This window comes from Procambarus clarkii, chromosome 43 (genome assembly GCF_040958095.1).
Source record: "Procambarus clarkii isolate CNS0578487 chromosome 43, FALCON_Pclarkii_2.0, whole genome shotgun sequence".
Taxonomy (NCBI): domain Eukaryota; kingdom Metazoa; phylum Arthropoda; class Malacostraca; order Decapoda; family Cambaridae; genus Procambarus; species Procambarus clarkii.
The window spans coordinates 12,854,383-12,875,009 of NC_091192.1; the positions used below are offsets into that span (position 1 = coordinate 12,854,383).

General features: G+C 43.3%; 1 protein-coding gene across 1 annotated transcript in view; it reads left to right on the top strand.

Annotated features, from left to right (window-relative positions):
• Nucleotides 1–20,627, top strand: part of crp (cropped) — a 102,908-nt gene that overhangs the window by 51,233 nt on the left and 31,048 nt on the right. The window contains 3 exon segments of the mRNA XM_045738539.2: nt 2,848–2,974; nt 8,370–8,428; nt 8,430–8,606. Of these exon segments, the coding sequence (XP_045594495.2) occupies nt 2,848–2,974; nt 8,370–8,428; nt 8,430–8,606 (363 nt within the window).

Below are 20,627 nucleotides of genomic sequence, written 5' to 3' on the forward strand. Positions count from 1 at the left end.
CAACACAAGCAGAGCTAACTGCCATTGTTATGGTGTTAAGATTCCTTGAACGAAACACTAATGGCGCAGTGATCTGCACTGATTCAAAAGCAGCACTTCAAAGCCTTAGTAAAAATCTGGCAGAAAATCTTGCAATAGTCGCTGAAATCAAGAGAGCTGTGAGAGTACTAATCAATCAGGAAAGAGTCGTCAAGTTTCTGTGGATCCCCTCCCATGTTGGAATCTGTGGAAATGAACGAGCAGATGTGCTGGCTGCTGAAGGCGCCAAATGAAACCATATTGAATACTTCATACCCAAGACTTCTACAAATTAGGGGTGTCATCAGGCAACATCACCGTCACAAGGTAAGTGAGGAATGGAGGATAGAAGAATAAATCGGTCAATCTGTACGCTGGTACAACATGGGTGCAGCTGGTAATCCCAATCATTATGGACGAATAGGTGGTGGTTGTGAGAGAGAATCAGCAATAGCAAGAATCTGTCTTGGATACAAATATCTATGGAGATTTGGAATGGAAACAACAGTTGAGCAGAGGGGTTGCAGAATCTGTGGTGAGAGTGATGGACACCGCCTTGACCACAACCTGAGGAATGTGAACATCTAAGAGTCTTTAGAAATGTGTGTAGAATAATAAACTCGACATAATTTAAGTTAGGAAAATACTATTTGTTAAATATAGATGCTGTTCTCAAAAGATTCCCCCATTTTGCACCGCTAATGACGCACCGCAAGATAACGTAAGATTTTAAGGGTTCACAAATGTTAATCTTCTTGTTTGAGAAGATGTTCACTTAAAAGAGTTAAGCAAGTCCCAGCTGTGTCTGGGTACAAGCGACAGGATAAACAACCCAGCAGGTTTTCTTCCGTTTTTGGGGGTGTTGAACATGCTGCTATGGCGGTATATCTACACCACAGGATGAGTGGCCTGCCCAATAAACATGCCCATCGGGGCAAAATTAAAAAAAATGCATCAACAGGAACTCTGAAACCATCATAATGGGTGACTTTAACACGACACAATAAGTTAGGGGATCATAAAACAAACAGAAATGATTCAGTGTTTGCAAAATACCTCGGGAAAAACATGACTCGTCTAATGTCGCCCATCTCTCGGGTGGAAGGCTTGATTATGTAATAGGTCATGGTCTCTTAGACAATGCTGTCCACGGATCATTATTGCAAGAGTTAGTGATCACCATGGCATACTTAGCACATATACAATCAAAGATGGTAAATCACAACATTATAAAAGGACAACAGTTAACATCCCAGACAATCTACACGTGCACTTCAAGCGCAAAATATTCGATTGATATCAGTTATTTGCATTTACCAATGTCAATCCTCTATAAGAGGACCTTGTTAATGAAGTAACACAGGTTTCTTCCATTTACAAGAATGTAATTACTGTACTATCCAATGTATTCTCACAAACCCAATGTACCTTCTTGTATATATATAAATAAAATAAAATAAAATAAAATTTGGCATATTACTAAGTGGCCAAGAACTAAAAATGGAGGACAGCAGTGTTTCTATTATGTACGCCTGAAGTCCACGTATAATCGGCAAGGCTCCCGTGCGCACAGTTTTCTAGACTCAATTTAGCTCAATTTTGGTTCTTGTTTTATTTATTTCATTTAAATTACTGTAGCATTTTCTATGTCAATGAATGAGGTAATGATTCAGTGTTTTGGCTTCGTTGTTGGGTTGGCGGGCAGTCCTGGAATGGGGAAGGGGCCAGATGGGTCGGGGTATGGTCGTTTCAGAAAACGAGGCTCATTTTCTGTTATATATATTGTTATGCTAGGCATATATTGTTAAGGTTAGGCTGTATTGGGCCAGTTGGATTAGGTTAGGTTGTGTTGAACTAAGTTTGGTTAAGTGGGTTTTAAACTCAGCCGGCGACTCGTCTTGTGTACACTGGGAATTGTTTCCGATGGGCCAGTTGGCTTTGGCCTACGATATCGAGGGAGTCCCTACTTGAATCGTTTGCTATTCCATTTATTTCATAAATCGTTCTAGTTCTAGCAGGAGAGATTGTTGCAATCTCTCCTGCTCTGAAGGGGGAAGTGAGTACTGATCAGTACTGAAGATGGGACAGCACAAGTGATTTGAATAGTACAACCATTGTGATGGAATCCCTGGATTTGAAAGTTCTCGTAATCCATCCTATCATTTTTCTTGCAGACGCAATATTTTCTTGATTATGCTCCCTAACATTGCAGTTGGTTATTCCCTTGTCAGTTCATAGGCATGTGCAGTATAATGTTGGGACAATATACATAAACTATTTTCATATGTTCTGTAATTTGCCGCAAAGAAATTGTCATACATGAAACTTTACCTGGTTAGCTTGCCTGCCACAGCTCACCATTGGTGTCTGTGTATGGGTCATACTGTATAGTGGACACTTTCAAATCACTTTTTTTTTTTTTTTTTTTTTTTTTTTTTTTTTTTTTTTTTTTTTTTTAAACCTGTTACCTGCACCTCTTTCTTCTCGTCCACCACCATTCTCATTGCCCAACATTAACTAGAGGAGGAAATGAGGTTTAGCTGTGTGTCCTGACAGTGTGACCATGTTATCTTATGTCAGCTGGGAGAGAAACCTGGGGATGATAATATTTGAATAGTGTAAATAATTGATCAGCAACACTTGCTGATTACCATGATAAATGTTCAACTTGTTTAAAAAGTAACTTGAAAAATCATGGGATAACAAGCATCTAATGAATGATTTCATATAATAATTTGCATGACCTCTATCTGTTTGTATTGTGCTTGTTTAAGCCTTTTTGTGAACCTATGAAAACTAGAATAAGCTTAAGTATTTGCTGTGTTTCAGGCTGCCATCCTGCAGCAAACAGCTGAATACATATATCAGCTGGAGCAAGAGAAGACACGCCTCTTGTCCCAAAACTGTCAGCTCAAGCGCCATCTCAACCAACAGCAGCATCACGCAGACGTTGAAGGTGAGACAGCATGAATTAAGTCTTTGAATGTGACTTAAGTTTGTCCCCATAAGTTTGTCTAAGTGTAATATACTTAGTTTTGTGTTTACTCACATTTTTTGTAGGTTATGGTATAAATTAGATTATTTTCTTTAAATTTTTGTTTCCCATAATTGAATGAAAAAAATTTGTTAATGTACAGTATAATCATATTTGGTTATGCTCATAATATTTCTGAGCTGAGGCCCCTAGTATGATTCTTGAGCCAGGGTTCATCAAAGACTTGTATCTCCCACTAGGCTCTGTGACTACCACGCTGTGACAAGGGTCATTGCAAATTACCTTATATTCTCAGGAAGAAAAGGAGGGAGAGATGGAGCAGAGTGTAACTAGAGATTCTATTAAGGGAACAGTTTGCTATAAGACAAGAGGGAGAGGAATGCTGCAGTTTTTAAATGTAGTTGGTTTCAACATTTCTACTATCTTCTATCCTTTTACTAGCTTGATAATAGTGACTGTTGTTTGGAATGGTCTGACAGCCCAAATGCTCTCAAAACCACTGCTAACTATTAAGATACAAAGCTTCCCTACCACTACCAGGTAACAGCTTTCATTGTCACAAGTGTCAGGGGAGTTGGAAACCTTACTTTAAGCCTAGATCATCTAAACCAGCTTAGGGAAGATGGGACATGAAAGACTTGAATAGGAGCATTTGAGGGACCAGCTCAGAAAGGAACTCAAGCACTCAAGGCCCCATTCCCAAGGTGAGGCAACTTTCACTGTTTCCCATGTTGCAATGAGCTACCAAAGTTCTAGAAAGTGAAAGACAAATGGGTCACATACCCAACCTGAGGATACAGAGAGTAGGAACCCTGTGAACTGGATCAGCTACTATTCTTGCCCAACCATCCACCAGCAGCAGATAGAGGATGAGTGGCTAAGTGGCTAAGGGTGATAGTGATGCAGAATGTGAGATAGCATTCCCAAAGAAGACAGCAAACTGCAAAGGAATTGTGCTGCCTTTATAAGCTATGGCCCCAAAACTGTGCGGGGGTATTTCTAAAATAGTTATGCAATGCATTCATGAAAACTGTTTGGATGTTCTTTCTTTGATACACTGAATCATATTTGCAATGATACAAATTGAAATTGTAATGATACAATGATACAACCATAACTGCAATGATACAAAAGGAAATTGCTGTAGGTTCTTGAACCAATAAGAATCAGGATAGTGAACAAAACATTAAAAAAAAATATGACTACCTGTTGAAGACTCCAGGAGTTAACGTCCCCACGGTCCGATCTCTGACCAGGCCTTCTGGTTGCTGGTCTGATCCACCAGGCTGTTTGATGCAACTGCTTGCAGCCTGACATTATGAGTCAGAGCCTGGTTGATCAGGTATCCTATGAAGGTGCTTGTCGAGTTCAGTTTTGAACACTGTGAGAGGTCGGCCGGTTATGTCCCATGTGTGTGTGGGGGAAGAGTGTTGAAAGGTTGTGGGCCTTTGGTGTTGATAAGAGTTTTCTCGGCATAACTATTGCTCCTCTGCTCTTCATTAGGGCTATTTGCAAATCCTACCATGCCCTCTGGTATGGCAGAAGGCATGACAGGATATGCAAATTGATTTATTATATAAATCAATATACATTTATTGATTATATAATAAAAGTAGATTCATACAAATCTACATACTTGCATTATTGACAGAAAATATGCAACAAGTGATGATCAGTAGCAGGACATAGCTAAGATGATTCTCGGGTATGCTAGTGCTTTTCTAGATTCTAAAACTTTAAGGATACAGCATTTACAGACTGAGACATGGGAACGATTGTTGGTCCAAGCCATGAATATTTCAATAACATGAAGAAACATCATCATCAACGCATGATGCAGCATCAGAGAAACAATACATGCAGTGGCAAACAGATTTTGCAGGTTGTCATTTGTAATATAATTTTGCCACATTTCACAGGATGTGTATACTGTATATATGATAAGAAGCTTAATTTGGAGACATTGTATTTGCAGCACTGGCATGGCTTCAGTTTCATGCTGAAGAAAAATAATGAAAACTAGTTGAAATTACAGTACAGTAGAGTAATATTAAAAAATAATTCTCTCCCAACAAGAAATAGCAACAAAGTCAGGTGGCTGAGGTCGTATAATGGATTGAGTTGTCACGATGTAGCGGCACCTTTTATTACAATGTCTCCTGAGGGATACTGTGTCACAGGTTTCAGATGGCAAATAAAAGGTGCAGTGTGCCCACCCTTGCCTATCTTGTCTAATCTTTGTTGCTGTTGTGGAATTCTATCAAATTCATAAGGCAACATTTGCTGTTACTTAACGTGTGCTGGTGATGCTTTTTAAAGACTCTTTCAAAGGAAAGTGTCTTTAGCCTGTTATGGTCTCTTCCATTATCATGCATGGAATGCACAGGTGGTGGTGGTGGTAATGAGTTCTCACTGGTGGTGGTGGTAATGAGCTCTCGCTGGTGGTGGCGGTAATGAGCTCTCACTGGTGGTGGTGGTGGTGGTAATGAGCTCTCGCTGGTGGTGGCGGTAATGAGCTCTCACTGGTGGTGGTGGTGGTGGTGGTAATGAGCTCTCGCTGGTGGTGGTGGTAATGAGCTCTCGCTGGTGGTGGCAGTAATGAGCTCTCGCTGGTGGTGGGGGTGGTGGTAATGAGCTCTTACTGGTGGTGGTAATGAGCTCTTACTGGTGGTGGTAATGAGCTCTTACTGGTGGTGGTGGTGGTGGTGGTAATGAGCTCTTACTGGTGGTGGTGGTGGTGGTAATGAGCTCTTACTGGTGGTGGTGGTGGTGGTAATGAGCTCTCGCTGGTGGTGGTGGTGGCAGCTGGTCTACTGCCCGGTGGTGGGAGTCAGTGTGATCCTTAATTCCCCTTCACTGGGTCATGGCCATCTAGCCTTCACGTACGCTACTGTACAGAGGGACCTTGTTTGAATGGACTAAATGAGATTAAATTTATTGCTCTACCAAGGATTCTGCTTTACTTGGTGTTTTGCCAAATTTCACTATTGCTATATTATTTCTCTAGCTTGAATTATAGAAGAGTTTTGTGCATTCTGCATATAGATCAAATTATTTATAAGCAGTGCATTTTAATATATTGTACTTGAAGGTAAAACAAGGGAAGAAATGAAATATTTGATTACCTGAAGAGCCTTGTTAATCTGTGTAGGCAAGATATGAGTATAGAGAGTACTGTATGCAATTTAAAACACTTGACAAAACTCCCAAACAATGCTGTTGCATAAACCATTTAGCAGCCTCGTCTAACTCTTTATGCTTTGAAGTTATTATTTTTCTCTTTTGAATCATTGCTACTCATTTGGCTTACTCACTTTTTTCAATGTATTTAGCCTTTTTATCCTCCCATGTTAAGATACCATCTCTTGGCCTAACCTTAAATTTTTTGCATTCATTTGTTATTTTTCCATAACCATTCTCTTCTGTTAGCTTTTCTTCTTTAGTACCAAGTGTTTTACCAATCACACCTTGGTTAAATTTTGTTTCCATTTATTTTATATTTTTACCCGAAATGCCTTGCGTAATAGTGGCTTTACAGATTGTGCAACTTCTGTCCCTACAATTGTACATTACTTTTATGTTCTTGTACACACATTCATTTGAATAACCAATTTTATTTGTATAACTTATAGTTTAGCCTAATTGCTGCTGGTAGACATCTTTTGAACTCTATTAATAAAATGACCACAGAAAAATTTATGTAAATTGAGTACCGAGAGATTCTGCCATACAGCCACAGGTAAAATGCATGTGGTTTGGACATGTCTAGTTTCAAGTGTTTTGAACACAAACAAAACTTCATAAACAATCTTTATTACACTTTTTTATTTTGGCAGATATTCAAGGACAGTAGAGAGATTTATATTTGTTGATAAAGGCAAGAGAATAGTAAAAACTTTAAACAAATGTGAAATGCAGTACTGTACAGTACAATATTAGTATTTTGTTGGGGCAAGTGGGGGTAGTCTAACAAGAAAGCTTTGTAAAATGGCCATCGTACTGGAATTGTGGTTCACCCAAGGGTTCTGGTCCACTGCAGTTCACTCAAGGAAATTACCTCTATACAGTCTTACAATTTAAAAACCTGTTTGTTTTCTGTGAGTGCGTCCGCGATAATCATTTTGTTAAACTAGGGCGTTTAAAAAATTGTTACAGTATAAATAAAAATTTCACATGCTTTTGTTAAAAATTTAATATTGGTAATATCAAAGACATGTTGCAATGCAGCTGTAGAAAATAGAAAAGATAAACAGTTACTGTATGTAGAAGAAAAAAAATTATCTTTACGTTGATGTAAGGTTCCAGTGGACTTGTGACCCGTTAGAATGGTCAAGTGATGTTTAGCACTGACTAAAATACAGTCTGTATACATTATGTGGTGTTTATATATGGTGTTTATATATGGTGTTTATATATGGTGTTGCATCAGAAATGGTAATTACCCAAGGAGAGGAGTGTATGCGTCACTTTCCAACTTCAGACTTGCTTTTAATTATATGGGTGGTGAAATACTAAAGAAACTGTTCATGACTTTTGCGAAACCAGAATTGGAATATGCAACAGTTGTATGGTGCCCACATCTCAAGAAACACTAAAATAAACTGGAAATTGCATTTGTACAAAATAGCTTCTGGAACTGAACAAGAGTTATGAGGAGAGACTAGAGGCATTAAACATGAATTAAGTCAATAATAATTTTAGGGTGTTTAGAAAAGGAAATATTATCTAGGGTAGACAGCAGCAGCAGATGAGATGAAAATAATTGAGAAAATATTGGGGGTAGGGGGGTGGGTGTGTGCATGCAGGCAGAGCTAAGGAAGAGACCCCAGATGAAAGCCAGCACTATTGAAAGTTCAGGATCACATAATGTGGCTGGTTCAAATGAAATGGCCAAGCATAAATTAGCATAAAACAATAGCCATGGGACAGGATATCCCAAGACAAAACCCATCAGAGCTTTTAATAAGTGAGGTATGGGCCATGCAGACCGCCAGTGACAAACGAATCAGAACTGGAAGTGATTCTGTTTCTACCTGACAAGCTCCTATGAAATTGGCATACCTGGTTGAGTATGAGTGGGTAAATAAGATTATCTTTGTAATGGTTGACATGTTCTGCTTATTTTTTGCACGTGTTGAATGTTTCGGTGCAATATCTTGCTGTGCAGCTCACCTTGCAGGATGTTTTGAGGTCTCTACATATTTCTTGCTTCTGTGAGAACCCTCAATATCTATTCCTGTGGGTTGGCACAGAAAGTGACATTTTATTACATTCAACACTCTATTTGTGCAGTTTTATACTGTTATATGTAGGATGATCATATTACCATAGTAATTGAATGTTAATGTCATTGCAGGTAGCCCAACAGGCGGTGAGAGTCCATGTGACGATGGAGGTAGCAGCGGAGGAGAAGCAGGTAGTTATTAGTACACAAGTGGATAGTGGTCCTGCCACCGAAGAGTTGCGTCGTGAGATGATTGACCTTCGGATGCAGCTGGATAGAGAACGACGCCATCGTATGTCTCTTGAAGAACACCTCCGCTCTGTTGACGCACAGACATATCCTGAACGCATCAAAGAAATCTCGGTGCAGGTTAGTGTGGGCGAGTTGCAACAATGTGGTGAAAGATTTTAGTGGAATATATATGTAGCTTGCTGAGAATATTGAAGCTATAGTAAACCTATCCATTATTTTGTTATGAAAATGTTGGTCATTTCAAATGCGCATTCCATAATAAAAACTTCCATCACATTAAATGTTGTACTATATTGTGGATCAAAGGCTAGATTAGATATTCTTTTTTCAATTTACCTCTTTGCACTCCTCCTCCCCCCCCCCCCCTCCCCAACTATTCAAGATGATCAAAGTTCAAATAATTGAGAGAGAGAGTGTTTGGAACAGGATGGGGACCAAACCAGTGTCCTACACAAAAGGATTTCTCACATAAAGTATATATATACATCACGTTATTGTGATTGCCTTGTATATTACAGTAATTACTTAAACAGTTTATCTTGATCCTTCATTTCCTATACTATGTGGCTCGTGGTGAACAAGTTTGAGAAGTGTGTAAAACTCTGTTAATTGAATGCTTCATAACTTGTCTTTTATAGTGTTACAGTACTGTTGTATAGTCTGCTTACCTTAGTTAACCTGTTGTCTTTCTTGAGAGGGTGTCTTCATGAATTACCTCTATGTACTTCAGATGACTTCAACTAGTCCAAAGTAAAACACAGTTTTTAAATAAACTGTTTTCACAAAAATTTTCTACTCTGAACTACTTTGACAGCCTAACATATGTTTATTGATAATTTTGAATTAACTGCAGAATGTATATATAATGCAATGTATGCAGAATGTATATAGTCTTTTATATTTTGCTGGAAAATTTGACTTCAGATGGGGAAATTATTTTGAAAAATGCAATTTGAAAACTGGAATTGTGTACCGTATATAACGTCACCGATCGACTCCTGTGTAAAGTACTTGTTCATAAACCAGAGAGTTGTTTCTGCATGGAATTGATGTAGACTTTTTGTTTGAGTATGGGTGGCAAATATCCACTATTTTCCAGCAAGAAAATTATTACAAAACAAATTTTTTAACAATTGGTTCCCATTCCTATCGAAGTGCAACTTGAGACATCAACTCGAACTCCAGGATGTAACTTGGTGCATCAGAATAGTATATTGCTCGGTGTATCAGAATTAGTATATCACTCGGTGCATCAGAATAGTACAGTGACACCTCGGTTTACGAATGCCCCTATTTACGAACTTTTCGGGTTACGAGCCCAATTTCTTCGTAAAATCCGAATCGGGTTACGAGCTTTGCCTCGGGAAACGAAGTTGGTTGATACGTGTATGGCCGACCTAGAGCGTGGTGGCATGGCGATCGCGCCTCAGTTTACCAGTGTCTCCCGCCTAGTGACAATTGCGCCTGAATTCTTTATAAAGAATTAGTTTTCTGTGGGGAGCCCCTACGGCTCCCTGGAGCTTATCGGGCTAATGTATGTTATATTAGACCGGGACATTAGCTAAGGAGTTCAGACCTACCAGGGACCAGCGCTAGAACCTGGCTCCTTCAGAGAGGTTTCAGGGAGCAATGGCCCTGGAAAACCTCCTTGTGGTTGGGGTTTTCCTTATCTGCCATGGACTGGGGTTAGGAACCCAGAAAGGTAGGCATAACAAAACAAACCCCGCGTGGTAAAAAACTAAAACAAAAAACCGAACAGAGAGGTAGAAACTCCCTACAATCCCAAGGAACCAAGCAAACATCACACTTTACTGCTGCGCCGATCGTCCGCGCAGCCCTCTCCGCCCCGAGAGGGGGGGAGGGGGGGAGCCCCAGACCCTCACAGCACTGGCTGCCTAGCATCAGTTCGTAAGCTAATGTCAACCGGGATAGACGCTTGTCTGGCCTCGGTTTCCTAGGCGGTGTTTGCCTTGTGTGGCGTTCACTGCCGAGTGTTGTGTTGTGTGGTGGCCAGGTGTTCCTCATCAGTACCAGGGCTGCATGCGCTTAGGGGCTTCTTTTCCTAAGCGCCCTGTGAGTACTGCCCCTGCGTGACAGGGTTATCTTCCCTGGGGCGTTCACGAACCATTTCCGTAGAGGTTCTTGCTGCTCGGCATTTGCCTCGCCCTTGGGGCCACCTGGGGCTTGGGGCCCTTGTTTGGCCCTGGGTACGGACTGGTATTGTGCTGGTTAGGGTGTCAAGGTGTTGCGTGACCTGCCACCTAAGTGGCGACCGGTTCCCTGTTGCTTCTGGAGATGGTGTACTTTTGCATGGTTTTTCTTTTGTTTTTATTTTCATTTGCCTGGTGGGGCTCTGCCCAGTGTGGCTATAGTTCCACTAGTAGTGTTTGGTGGCCTTCTGCTAGGCCCCAGTGATTGTACACGTCGCAGGGGTTTTCATTCTCCTCTACCCCTTGTTATTTTTGGGTTTCTTAACCGGTTAGCAACACCATGCTCGGGCTTCCCATAGTTGTTACCCTACGGGCCCTGGAAACCCTTGTCGGGGCTCGGTGGACCATTGAATGTGTCTTCCAGGTTCCAACCCGTCTTGTACGAGATCGTTGGTTGCTGTGCCCTTGTCTCCGGGTGACAGTCGTCACTTTTACCTACGTCATGCTGCCTGTTCGGTCACTGACACTTTGACCCGGAGTCTTGCGAGAGATATTCTCTGCTTGTTCTCCAGTACTCTCCTGATGTTATTACTGTTCAGAGTACAGGCTGCATCCGTGTTGCAAGCTAGGTTAGGTTGCTGCAACACGTAGGTTGGTTTCTCACTCGGATGCCCCGTAGCCGCCCCGTTTTGGTTAGGTGCTGTTTGCTCCTTTCCCTCCCTGTTCCAGGCTCCTGACCATCTGCGGGTTTCGGGGTCGGGGCGGGGTTTAGTTGGGGCCGAGACTCGGGCGGTTTCGGGGGCTGTCCTGTTCGGGTTGGGGACGGAGGTTTTCAAGCCTGTTCCTCCTGCCAAGGCTTCTGGGTCTTACCAGCAGCCCTTTCTTGCTGCCTTTCCCATGGACTCCTCCTTTTCTTTAAGGGCGAAAGGCTTAGAGGACGACTATGCCCTGGGGTCTCTGTTTCGGGTTCCCGGGGCTGTGGGGGATGCCTATTAGCAGTTCTGGGGCCAATTGACCCTGCCGGGGTTTTCTGCTTCTGGGCGGAGTTTTTCGCCCATCCAGTCTGCTTGCTTCCCACTTTTGCTGGCGTGTTTTCGTATCTTTTGCGTCAGTCACAGCCCCGTTTCATTTTCTTCTGTGGGTTTCCTGACGTGGCCACCAGGGCGGCGTTGCAGTTTTACATACGCCTGGGTGTGCAAGCGAGCGTCTTGGGTGAGTTTTTTTCACCTTTTTCAGGGGTTTTATTTTCCTGTTGTCGTTTCTTTGCTTTTCTGGTGTTTTCTGCCCATTTTCTGTTCCTCTGGGAATGTTTGAGTGTTTATTTTACACCGGGTTTTTCCATTTTGTCTGTTTTGGGTCTGGGCTATAGGGTTTGGGCCAGTGTCCCTGTCTGTTATGCTTGCTCCCACACCTTCTCCCTCGGTTTTCGGTCTGTTTTGACCGTTTCCCTGGGGGTTCTGTCTGGGGGCTGTGCTTTGCCTTTCTGTGGTGTATCTCCGCCGGCAAAAGTGGTGGTTTGGGCTCCCCCTGGTTCGATTCCGGGTTCCTTTGGGTTCTTTGGTTTCAGTCCCGGAGGTTTCTTCCTCTTGGGCTCCCTTTGTGGATTCAGGGGGCTTTGTTTCCTCGTGTGTGACCCGGTTCTGCCTTCTGTATGTGCACATACAGAAGGCAGTAATTACCTAAGTGTAATTACCTAAGTGTAGTTACAGCATGAGAGCTACGCTCGTGGTGTCCCGTCTTCCCAGCACTCTTTGTCATATAACGCTTTGAAACTACTGATGGTCTTGGCCTCCACCACCTTCTCACTTAACTTGTTCCTACTGTCTACCACTCTTATTTGCGAAGGTGAATTTTCTTATATTTCTTCGGCATCTGTGTTTAGCTAGTTTAAATCTATGACCTCTTGTTCTTGAAGTGCCAGGTCTCAGGAAATCTTCCCTGTCGATTTTATCAATTCCTGTTACTATTTTGTACGTAGTGATCATATCACCTCTTTTTCTTCTGTCTTCTAGTTTTGGTATGTTTAATGCTTCTAACCTCTCCTCGTAGCTCTTGCCCTTCAGTTCTGGGAGCCACTTAGTAGCATGTCTTTGCACCTTTTCCAGTTTGTTGATGTGCTTCTTAAGATATGGGCACCACACAACAGCTGCATATTCTAGCTTTGGCCTAACAAAAGTCATGAACAATTTCTTTAGTATATCGCCATCCATGTATTTAAATGCAATTCTGAAGTTAGAAAGCATAGCATAGGCTCCTTGCACAATATTCTTTATGTGGTCCTCAGGTGATAGTTTTCTATCTAGAACCACCCCTAGATCTCTTTCTTTATCGGAATTCTTTAAAGATTTCTCACATAATATATAGGTTGTGTGGGGTCTATGTTCTCCTATTCCACATTCCATAACATGACATTTATTAACATTAAATTCCATTTGCCAAGTGGTGCTCCATATACTTATTTTGTCCAGGTCTTCTTGAAGGGCATGACAATCATCTAAATTTCTTATCCTTCCTATTATCTTAGCAACATCAGCAAACATGTTCATATAATTCTGTATACCAACTGGTAGATCATTTATGTAGACAATAAACATCACTGGTGCAAGAACTGAACCCTGTGGTACTCCACTTGTGACATTTCTCCATTCAGATACATTGCCTCTGATTACTGCCATCATTTTTCTATCAGTCAGAAAATTTTTCATCCATGATCGAAGCTTACCTGTCACCCCTCCAATATTTTCCAGTTTCCAGAACAACCTCTTATGTGGAACTCTGTCGAAAGCCTTTTTTAGGTCCAGATAGATGCAATGAACCCAACCTTCTTTTTCCTGTAATATCTCTGTGGCTCGATCATAGAAACTGAGTAAATTCGATACACAGGATCTTCCAGATCGAAAACCATACTGTCTGTCTGATATTATATCATTTCTCTCCAGGTGTTCTACCCATTTAGTTTTGATTAGTTTTTCCAATACTTTCACTATTACACTTGTCAATGATACAGGTCTATAATTGAGGGGGTCTTCCCTACTGCCACTTTTGTAGATTGGAACTATGTTAGCCTGTTTCCACACGTCTGCTATGATTCCTGTACACAGGGATGCCTGAAAGATCAGGTGAAGTGGAATGCTGAGCTCAGATGCACATTCTCTCAGAACCCATGGTGAAACGCCATCTGGGCCAGCTGCTTTGTTCTTACCGAGCCTCCATTAGCATATTTTCCACTTCATCTCTAGACACCTATGTGCTCTATGTTGTTCTCTGGAATTCTTATTGTGTCTGGTTCTCTGAAGATTTCATTTTGTACAAACACACTTTGGAACTTTTCATTTAATGTTTCACACATTTCCTTTTCATTTTCCGTGAATCTGTTTCCCATTTTCAACCTCTGGATATTATCCTTTACCTGCAATTTGTTGTTTATGAATTTGTAAAATAGGCCCGGTTCTGTTTTACATTTATCCGCTATCCCTTTTTCAAAATTCCTTTCTGCCTCTCTCCTTACTGCTGTATAGTTGTTTCTCGCATCTTTGTATCGCTGGTATGTTTGGGGGTTTGGCCTCTTCCTATACTGATTCCATTTTTGTGTCTTTTGGTCTCTTGCCCTCTCACAATTTCTGTCGAACCAATCCTGTTTTCTGGGCCTGCATCTCTGTTTTGGTATGAATGTTTGTGTGCCTTCCTCGTATATTTTTAAAAATTTGGCATACATTTCATTTACTTCCCTGCCTAGCAAAAATTCTGTCCAATTACACTCATTAAAAAAATTTCGAAGTTCCCCATAGTTGCCTCTCCTTAAATCGAGTTTATCAACTGTTTCAATGTCCCCATTTTCTTCTAGATGATATCTTAAAGCATAATCAATGTCTAACAGGACGTGATCACTCTTTCCCAAGGGAGGAAGGTACTGGATGTCAAATATCTCTTCCTTCTTTCCTGGTGAATACTAGATCCAGTACTGACGGTACATCTCCTTCCCTCATTCTTGTGGCCTGCTTTGTGTTGATACAAGAATGTCTTCAGAATGAGGTTCACAAATCTGTATGTCCAAAAGTCCTCCATTCTTGCTTCATAGGCCTCCCAGTCTATTGCTTTAAAGTTGAAGTCCCCCAGTATCAGCAGTCGTGATTTATCTTTATCTGCTTGTACAATAATATCTCTCATGACCATTATGAGGCTCTCTCGTTTGTCATCCAGTTCTTCCTTTGTCCATGTGTTGCTTGCTGGTGGGCTGTAGGCATTTACAATCATCAGCTTATCATCCTGATTCCAGACCTGCAATGCCATTATGTCATTATCTCGAGGGTTTTCAAATATTAACTCTTTTTACCTTTAAGTGTTTTTTTCACCAGTACAGCCACTCCTCCTCCCTTCCTAGTTTTCCTGTCACAGTCTCTCCAAACTGAATAGCCTCTTGGGAATATGACTTCATTTATTACATATCCTTCAAGTTTTGTCTCTGATAATGCAACAATATCTGGGACCCTAAGCTGGATTATATCTTGCAACTCCAAAGTTTTTGACCTCACCCCATCTATGTTGGTATATACAATTTTCAGGAACATGTTCCCTTTTCCTTTGCTCTTTACTCCCCCTTCCACTACTGATCTTGTTGCTTTGTTTTTATGTACCATTTCACAAGCTTTCCAGTCCCTGTCACTTTGTAAAAAAAAAAAGAATTCGTCTTCTTCATTTCTATCCCCATTTAGACATTTTGCCTCAATTAGGTTCATTTTCAGCTTTTCTCTGTCTTCCTTGGAGAGGTCTTGTCTTATTGACCAAAGTTTGCCAACCTCATCACTCTGCAGTTTCCTGGCATTTCTTAGCACTTCCATCATGTTTTTCACTCCATTAAACGTCACCCTTAAGGGGCGGTTCTTTTCTTTCTCATATTTTCCTATTCTTCTAAAATCACTGACATTTTCCTTTGAGCCTTCTTCTAAACCTACTATTTTCTCTATGATTTTCATCTCTTCTGCTGCTCGGTCCACCCTAGATGAAATTTCCTTCTCTAAACATCCAAAAATGATTATGGACTTCGTTCTGTCTGCAGTGTTTTGTACCAGTTTACTGTTGGTAACCAGTTCTTTCCTAATTGCTTGCCTAATTTCTGCTTCTTGTTGGTCATTTCTGGTTTTGACTTCTGAACACACTTCTTTGATAGTCTCTCTCTTTTACAGTGCGTATGCACATGTGTATGTGCATACGCACGTGTGTGTAATACACCTTTGTGTGTGTATTTGTGTATGTATGTATATGTACGTAATATATTATGTATATATGTGTATATATGTATGTATACTTTTCTTTCGGAAGGGGCTCTGTTCCCTTCGCTGTTGACGGGGCGCTGGGGAAGTAGCTTACTCTGTTGACTCTCGCATGGTCCTGCAGTTAGTGGGCACTTTTGGTTGTCTTCTAGCCTCTGGTGGCGGCGGCGGACGGCATTTTCCCCTTTGGGGGGTTCAGGGTTGGCGGGGTGGGCTTCTTTCCCTGCGCTTCGCCATCATCTTAGTGGGTGCATTGGACGTGGTCGATCCGCCCCATTCTTCTGGGGTTCCCGTCTGCTCTATGTAGACATGGGCCTGGCGAATCTGCGGTTCTTCTGGACTTCTCCAGTCTGCGCCCTGGATTCTATGCCCTCATCGGAGGTGTCTCTGGACTGGCTTATGTTGGGGCCGGGTGCCTAAATGGTGGCCCTGGACCTCCAGATCAATTCTTGGCACGTTCTTCTCCAGTTTTCCGGCACTGGCACAGTTGGTGGTGGGGCTTCAGGCTTGCCGCTTTTGTTGCCTTCCCTTGTTTGTAATTGGCACTTGGTGTATTTACGCATCTTTACCGGATCTTGGTGTCCTGTCCGAGTCTGCTTGGGATTCGGTGTCTGGCCTACCTCGACGACTGGCTGGTGTGGGCTCCCAGTCGGTCCGCTTGTCTGCTCGCCAGGTGTGTAATTCTTTCCAGATCGCCGGGTTTGGTTTCCTGGTGATCTGGAGGCCGTTCCATCTGTTTCCGTCCTGGGTTTGGACCTGGCTGGGTCTTGTTTAGGGCTTTTGGGCCGCTCCTTGTCCTTCCCTCCAGAAGTGTTGCTGCGGCTGTGGTCCCACCTTTGGCTGTTCATGAGGGGGTCCTGGGCTGCTCAGCGGTTGCTCGAGCAGTTGTGCGGGAGTCTGAACTTCGATGTGCTGGTCTGCCTGCAGGGTCGGGTTTGGCTTCGGCGTCTGTTTCGTTCCTTCGGAGACTCCCCTTCCGCCTCTCTTGCAATCGTTGGGTTCGTTCCTCCGGGGATCTTGTGTTGGTGCTGCATCACCAGCTTCCTCTTTGGGGTTTTCAGGGTTTCGTGCCTTGGCACCTCCCCGAGCCTTCGCTCGATGTGTTCTTGGATGGGTCATCTTTCGGCTGGGGCTTTGTGACCAGTGCTCACCAGGTCAGCCGGGGATGGTGGGGACTGTCCTGTCCGTCGGGCTCACAGCACGGTTCGGGAGTTCGTGGCTGTCTGGTTTGCGCTTTGGAGGATTTGGGTCACTCGGTGCTCTACCATTCAGCTCCATTCGGACTGTTCTCTGGCGGTTCTTTGCCGGAACCACAGGGTTTCTCTTAGGTGTTTGCCTTTGGGGTGGGTCCCTTCGAGTGGCTCAGTTTGCTGGATTCTCAGGGTTTGGCTAACCGTGAGGTTCATGTCCGGGGTGTGTCCTACGTCTTGGCGGACAGCCTGTCTCGGTTCATTCCTCTGTTAGCGTATTGGCCAGTCGTCGCCGACTCGTTTCATTGACTCTGCCGGACATAGGGACTCCTGGCCATGGACGTCTTCGAGTCGGCGTGGTCTAGGCGTCGCTCATTCTATGTGGCACCCTTACCCGCCTGCGAGGCGTTTACTGTGGATGCCTTTCAGCAGGACTGGTCAAGGTGGGGGTACCTGTTCCTCTTCTCCCGGTCCGGCTGTTGCTTCGGGTTCTGGCTCGGTTGGAGCCCATTCCCAAGAGAGTAGTCCTCATGGTCCCTTGGTGGCTGGCCCAGCTTTATTTTCAGACGATGCTTGATAGGTGTCCGAACCCGGGGCATTTTTCCGCGGCTCGCCTCTTTCGGTAGGTCGGACCGGTCCTGTACGTGACTGGTTCGGCCTTCTCCTCGGCTCTTCGCATGTGGTATTTTGACACGGGTATCACCATCTCTGTGGTGATCAGTTGGCTTTGTTGATGGTGTCCCACCTGCGAGCTTCGTCTCGGCGACAGTATGATGTTCCTGGTGTTTCTGTGCACCTTTTTCTTGCTCTTCGTAGGTTGTCTTCTCTTTCGCATCGGGTTGTCTTGTCCTTTCTTTGGTTTTCAGGACTACAGTTATTTGATGTTTCTTATTGTCGCCTCATTTTGTGCGGCGCTGGCGAGCCGCTCTGGCTTGCGTTCAGGGTGGACGTCACATCTGCCCCATTCCGTATGCTTTCTTGTGTTTTGTTTCACCTCCGGCCTGCTCATGCATCGCCTGAGCCATCCTGGTCCTTGATCAGGGTCGCCTCTTATCTTCTCAGTTTGTGGTAGCCCCTTCGGTTCAGGTTTCTGCTCTTTGGTACTGGTGGTAGGTTTGTACATTTGCAGCCTTTCTCCGTTCTTCTGGTGACGGTCGAGACGGCTGCTCACCGGGGGGGGGGGGGATCCTTTGGTTATTGATGCTTGATTGGTCCGGCCGGGGGTGCGACCTGTGTTGTCCAATTGCGCTTTTTTGCTGTTATCTGCACAACGTGTCTGGGGGATGCGCTTTGGGTTGATCCGGTTCCCCTCGTTCCCTGTTTCAGGGCTCGGGTCTCCCAGGTTGTCCGCAGAGTTTTTAGGTCTTCCAGCCTGTGGTCTATCCTTGCACCCGTGCTGTTCGGATGATTGCAGCTTTCGCTGCTGTGTTGGTGACGTCTAGGGCTCATTTCGGGTGTGAGGATTTGAGGGTCGCACAGGTTCCTGGCCGCCCGTTCTTTATGCGCATGTCTGCTCCTATGCGTTCTTGTTGCTTTGGGTCGCAGGTTGCAGCCTGTTGTCTCTGCTTCGCGTTGCGGAGTTTGTGGCGGCCGCCTCCTGGGTCAGCCCTTAATTTTCCTTCTCTTTGGGTATGAAGCTCCAGGGAGCCGTAAAGGCTCCCCACAAAAAACCAGCGTTGAATGTAATGAAATGCCATTTTCTGGTTGAGCCCCGGAGGCTCCCTGGCAACCCTCCCTCCCACCGGTCGGCATTTTTTTCGCTTGGTTGAAGCTTAGCTTCCGAACTGATACTAGGCAGCCGGTGCGGGGAGGGCTGCGTGAACGATCGGCGCAGCAGTAAAGTGTGATGTTTGCTTGTTTCCTTGGGATTGTAGGGAGTTTCTGCCTCTCTCTTCGGTTTTTTGTTTTAGTTTTTTACCATGTGGGGTTTTTGTTATGCCTACCTTTCTGGGTGCCATACCCCAGTTGAAGGCAGATAAGGAAAACCCCAACCACAAGGGGCTTTTTCCAGGGCCATTGCTCCCTGAAACCTCTCTGATGGGGCCAGGTTCTGGTGCTGGTCCCTGGAAGGTCTGAACTCCTTAGCTAATGTTTCGGTCTAATATAACATACATTAGCCCAATAAGCTCCAGGGAGCTTCCGGGACTCGCCCAGAAAATGGCGTTTCATTACCATTCATCGCTGTTTTTTTCGGATTTCTGGGTATTTGAACATAAAAGTTATTATATAGCTCACTATGGGGTCCCAAGAAAACCAATGTTAAGGTTCAAGCCAAGAAAACACATGTGAGAATGACCATCGAGGAAAAACAAGAGATCATTCGTAAACATGAAAATGGTATGGGGGTTGTTGATGTAGAGTAGAGGATGTCCCTTCCTCATTTATTAAGAAAGTGTGCAGTATGGGAAGAATTGCAAAATTTTGCTGAAAAGTGTCACCCAAATCAAGCTGCAGCAGACTGTTGTGTTAACCTTTTTGATGACAATGTGATGTCTCACTTCAGATAAGTGTTACAATGTAGGGAAAAACAAGTGTCGCTAGATAGGTTTTTATCGAGAAAAAGCAGTAGTGAGCCACAAGCAGGTCCTAGTGGTATGCAGGCAAAACGTGCCAGTGTGTACCCCCAGAGAAGTCATCACTGCCTGATGTTATAATGGAAGTGGACTCCCCTTCCAAACACTAACACCTCTCCTCCCCTCCCCCTCCTCACCGTCTTTCATACACCAACAAGAGTCATCAATAAAGTAAGTAATAACTTTTACATAATTTAGTACTAAAGATTTGGGTGAGTTAGGTATAAAATTTGCTTTGAAGTTAATTTTTTGGGGAGTTTGGAACTGATTAATTCAATTTACATTATTTCATATGGGAAAATTCCCTCCAGTTTATGAATATTCGGCTTATGAGCCATCTCTGGGAATGGATTAAATTCGTAAGCTGAGGTACCACTGTATACAGTATAACTCTGTGCATCAGAGTGGCAAGTCACCCGGTGCATCACAATACAGTAGTTGAGGGTAGGGAGGTTTTATGTGGTTGTTTCTTTCTTTGTTATTGTTGCTTGCAATTGCATGCAACAGCAGCATCACCAGTGGTGGTCACTTTGCAGAAAGTCACGACAAACAAATCTCCAAGCGAGAGCAAATGCTGAGGTGCCTGTATCTCGGGTAGAGAGGAAAGTCGGGTGAATGAACCTGGACAACCCTAGATTCCAACAAGGAATTACAGATATCTTACCACACTTGGGTCGCTAGTTCTTCAACTGCTTGAAACAATCTAGAGGATAACTGATGGGTCCTCGCACCAAATTTATATTCGGTGATTGAGGCTGTGGGCTTGATTCCTGAGCTAACCCAAATATTACAAGTAGCAAATAAGAGGACAGAGCATAATATTGAGGCAGTACTGTATTTCAGAATGAGGAATGACATATGGGCATGTATAATAGCACAAATTAATTTATTCAACAAAATTGCTTGCTAAAGCACTAAGACATGCGTTATGTTAATCTAGAGTGTCACACCAACA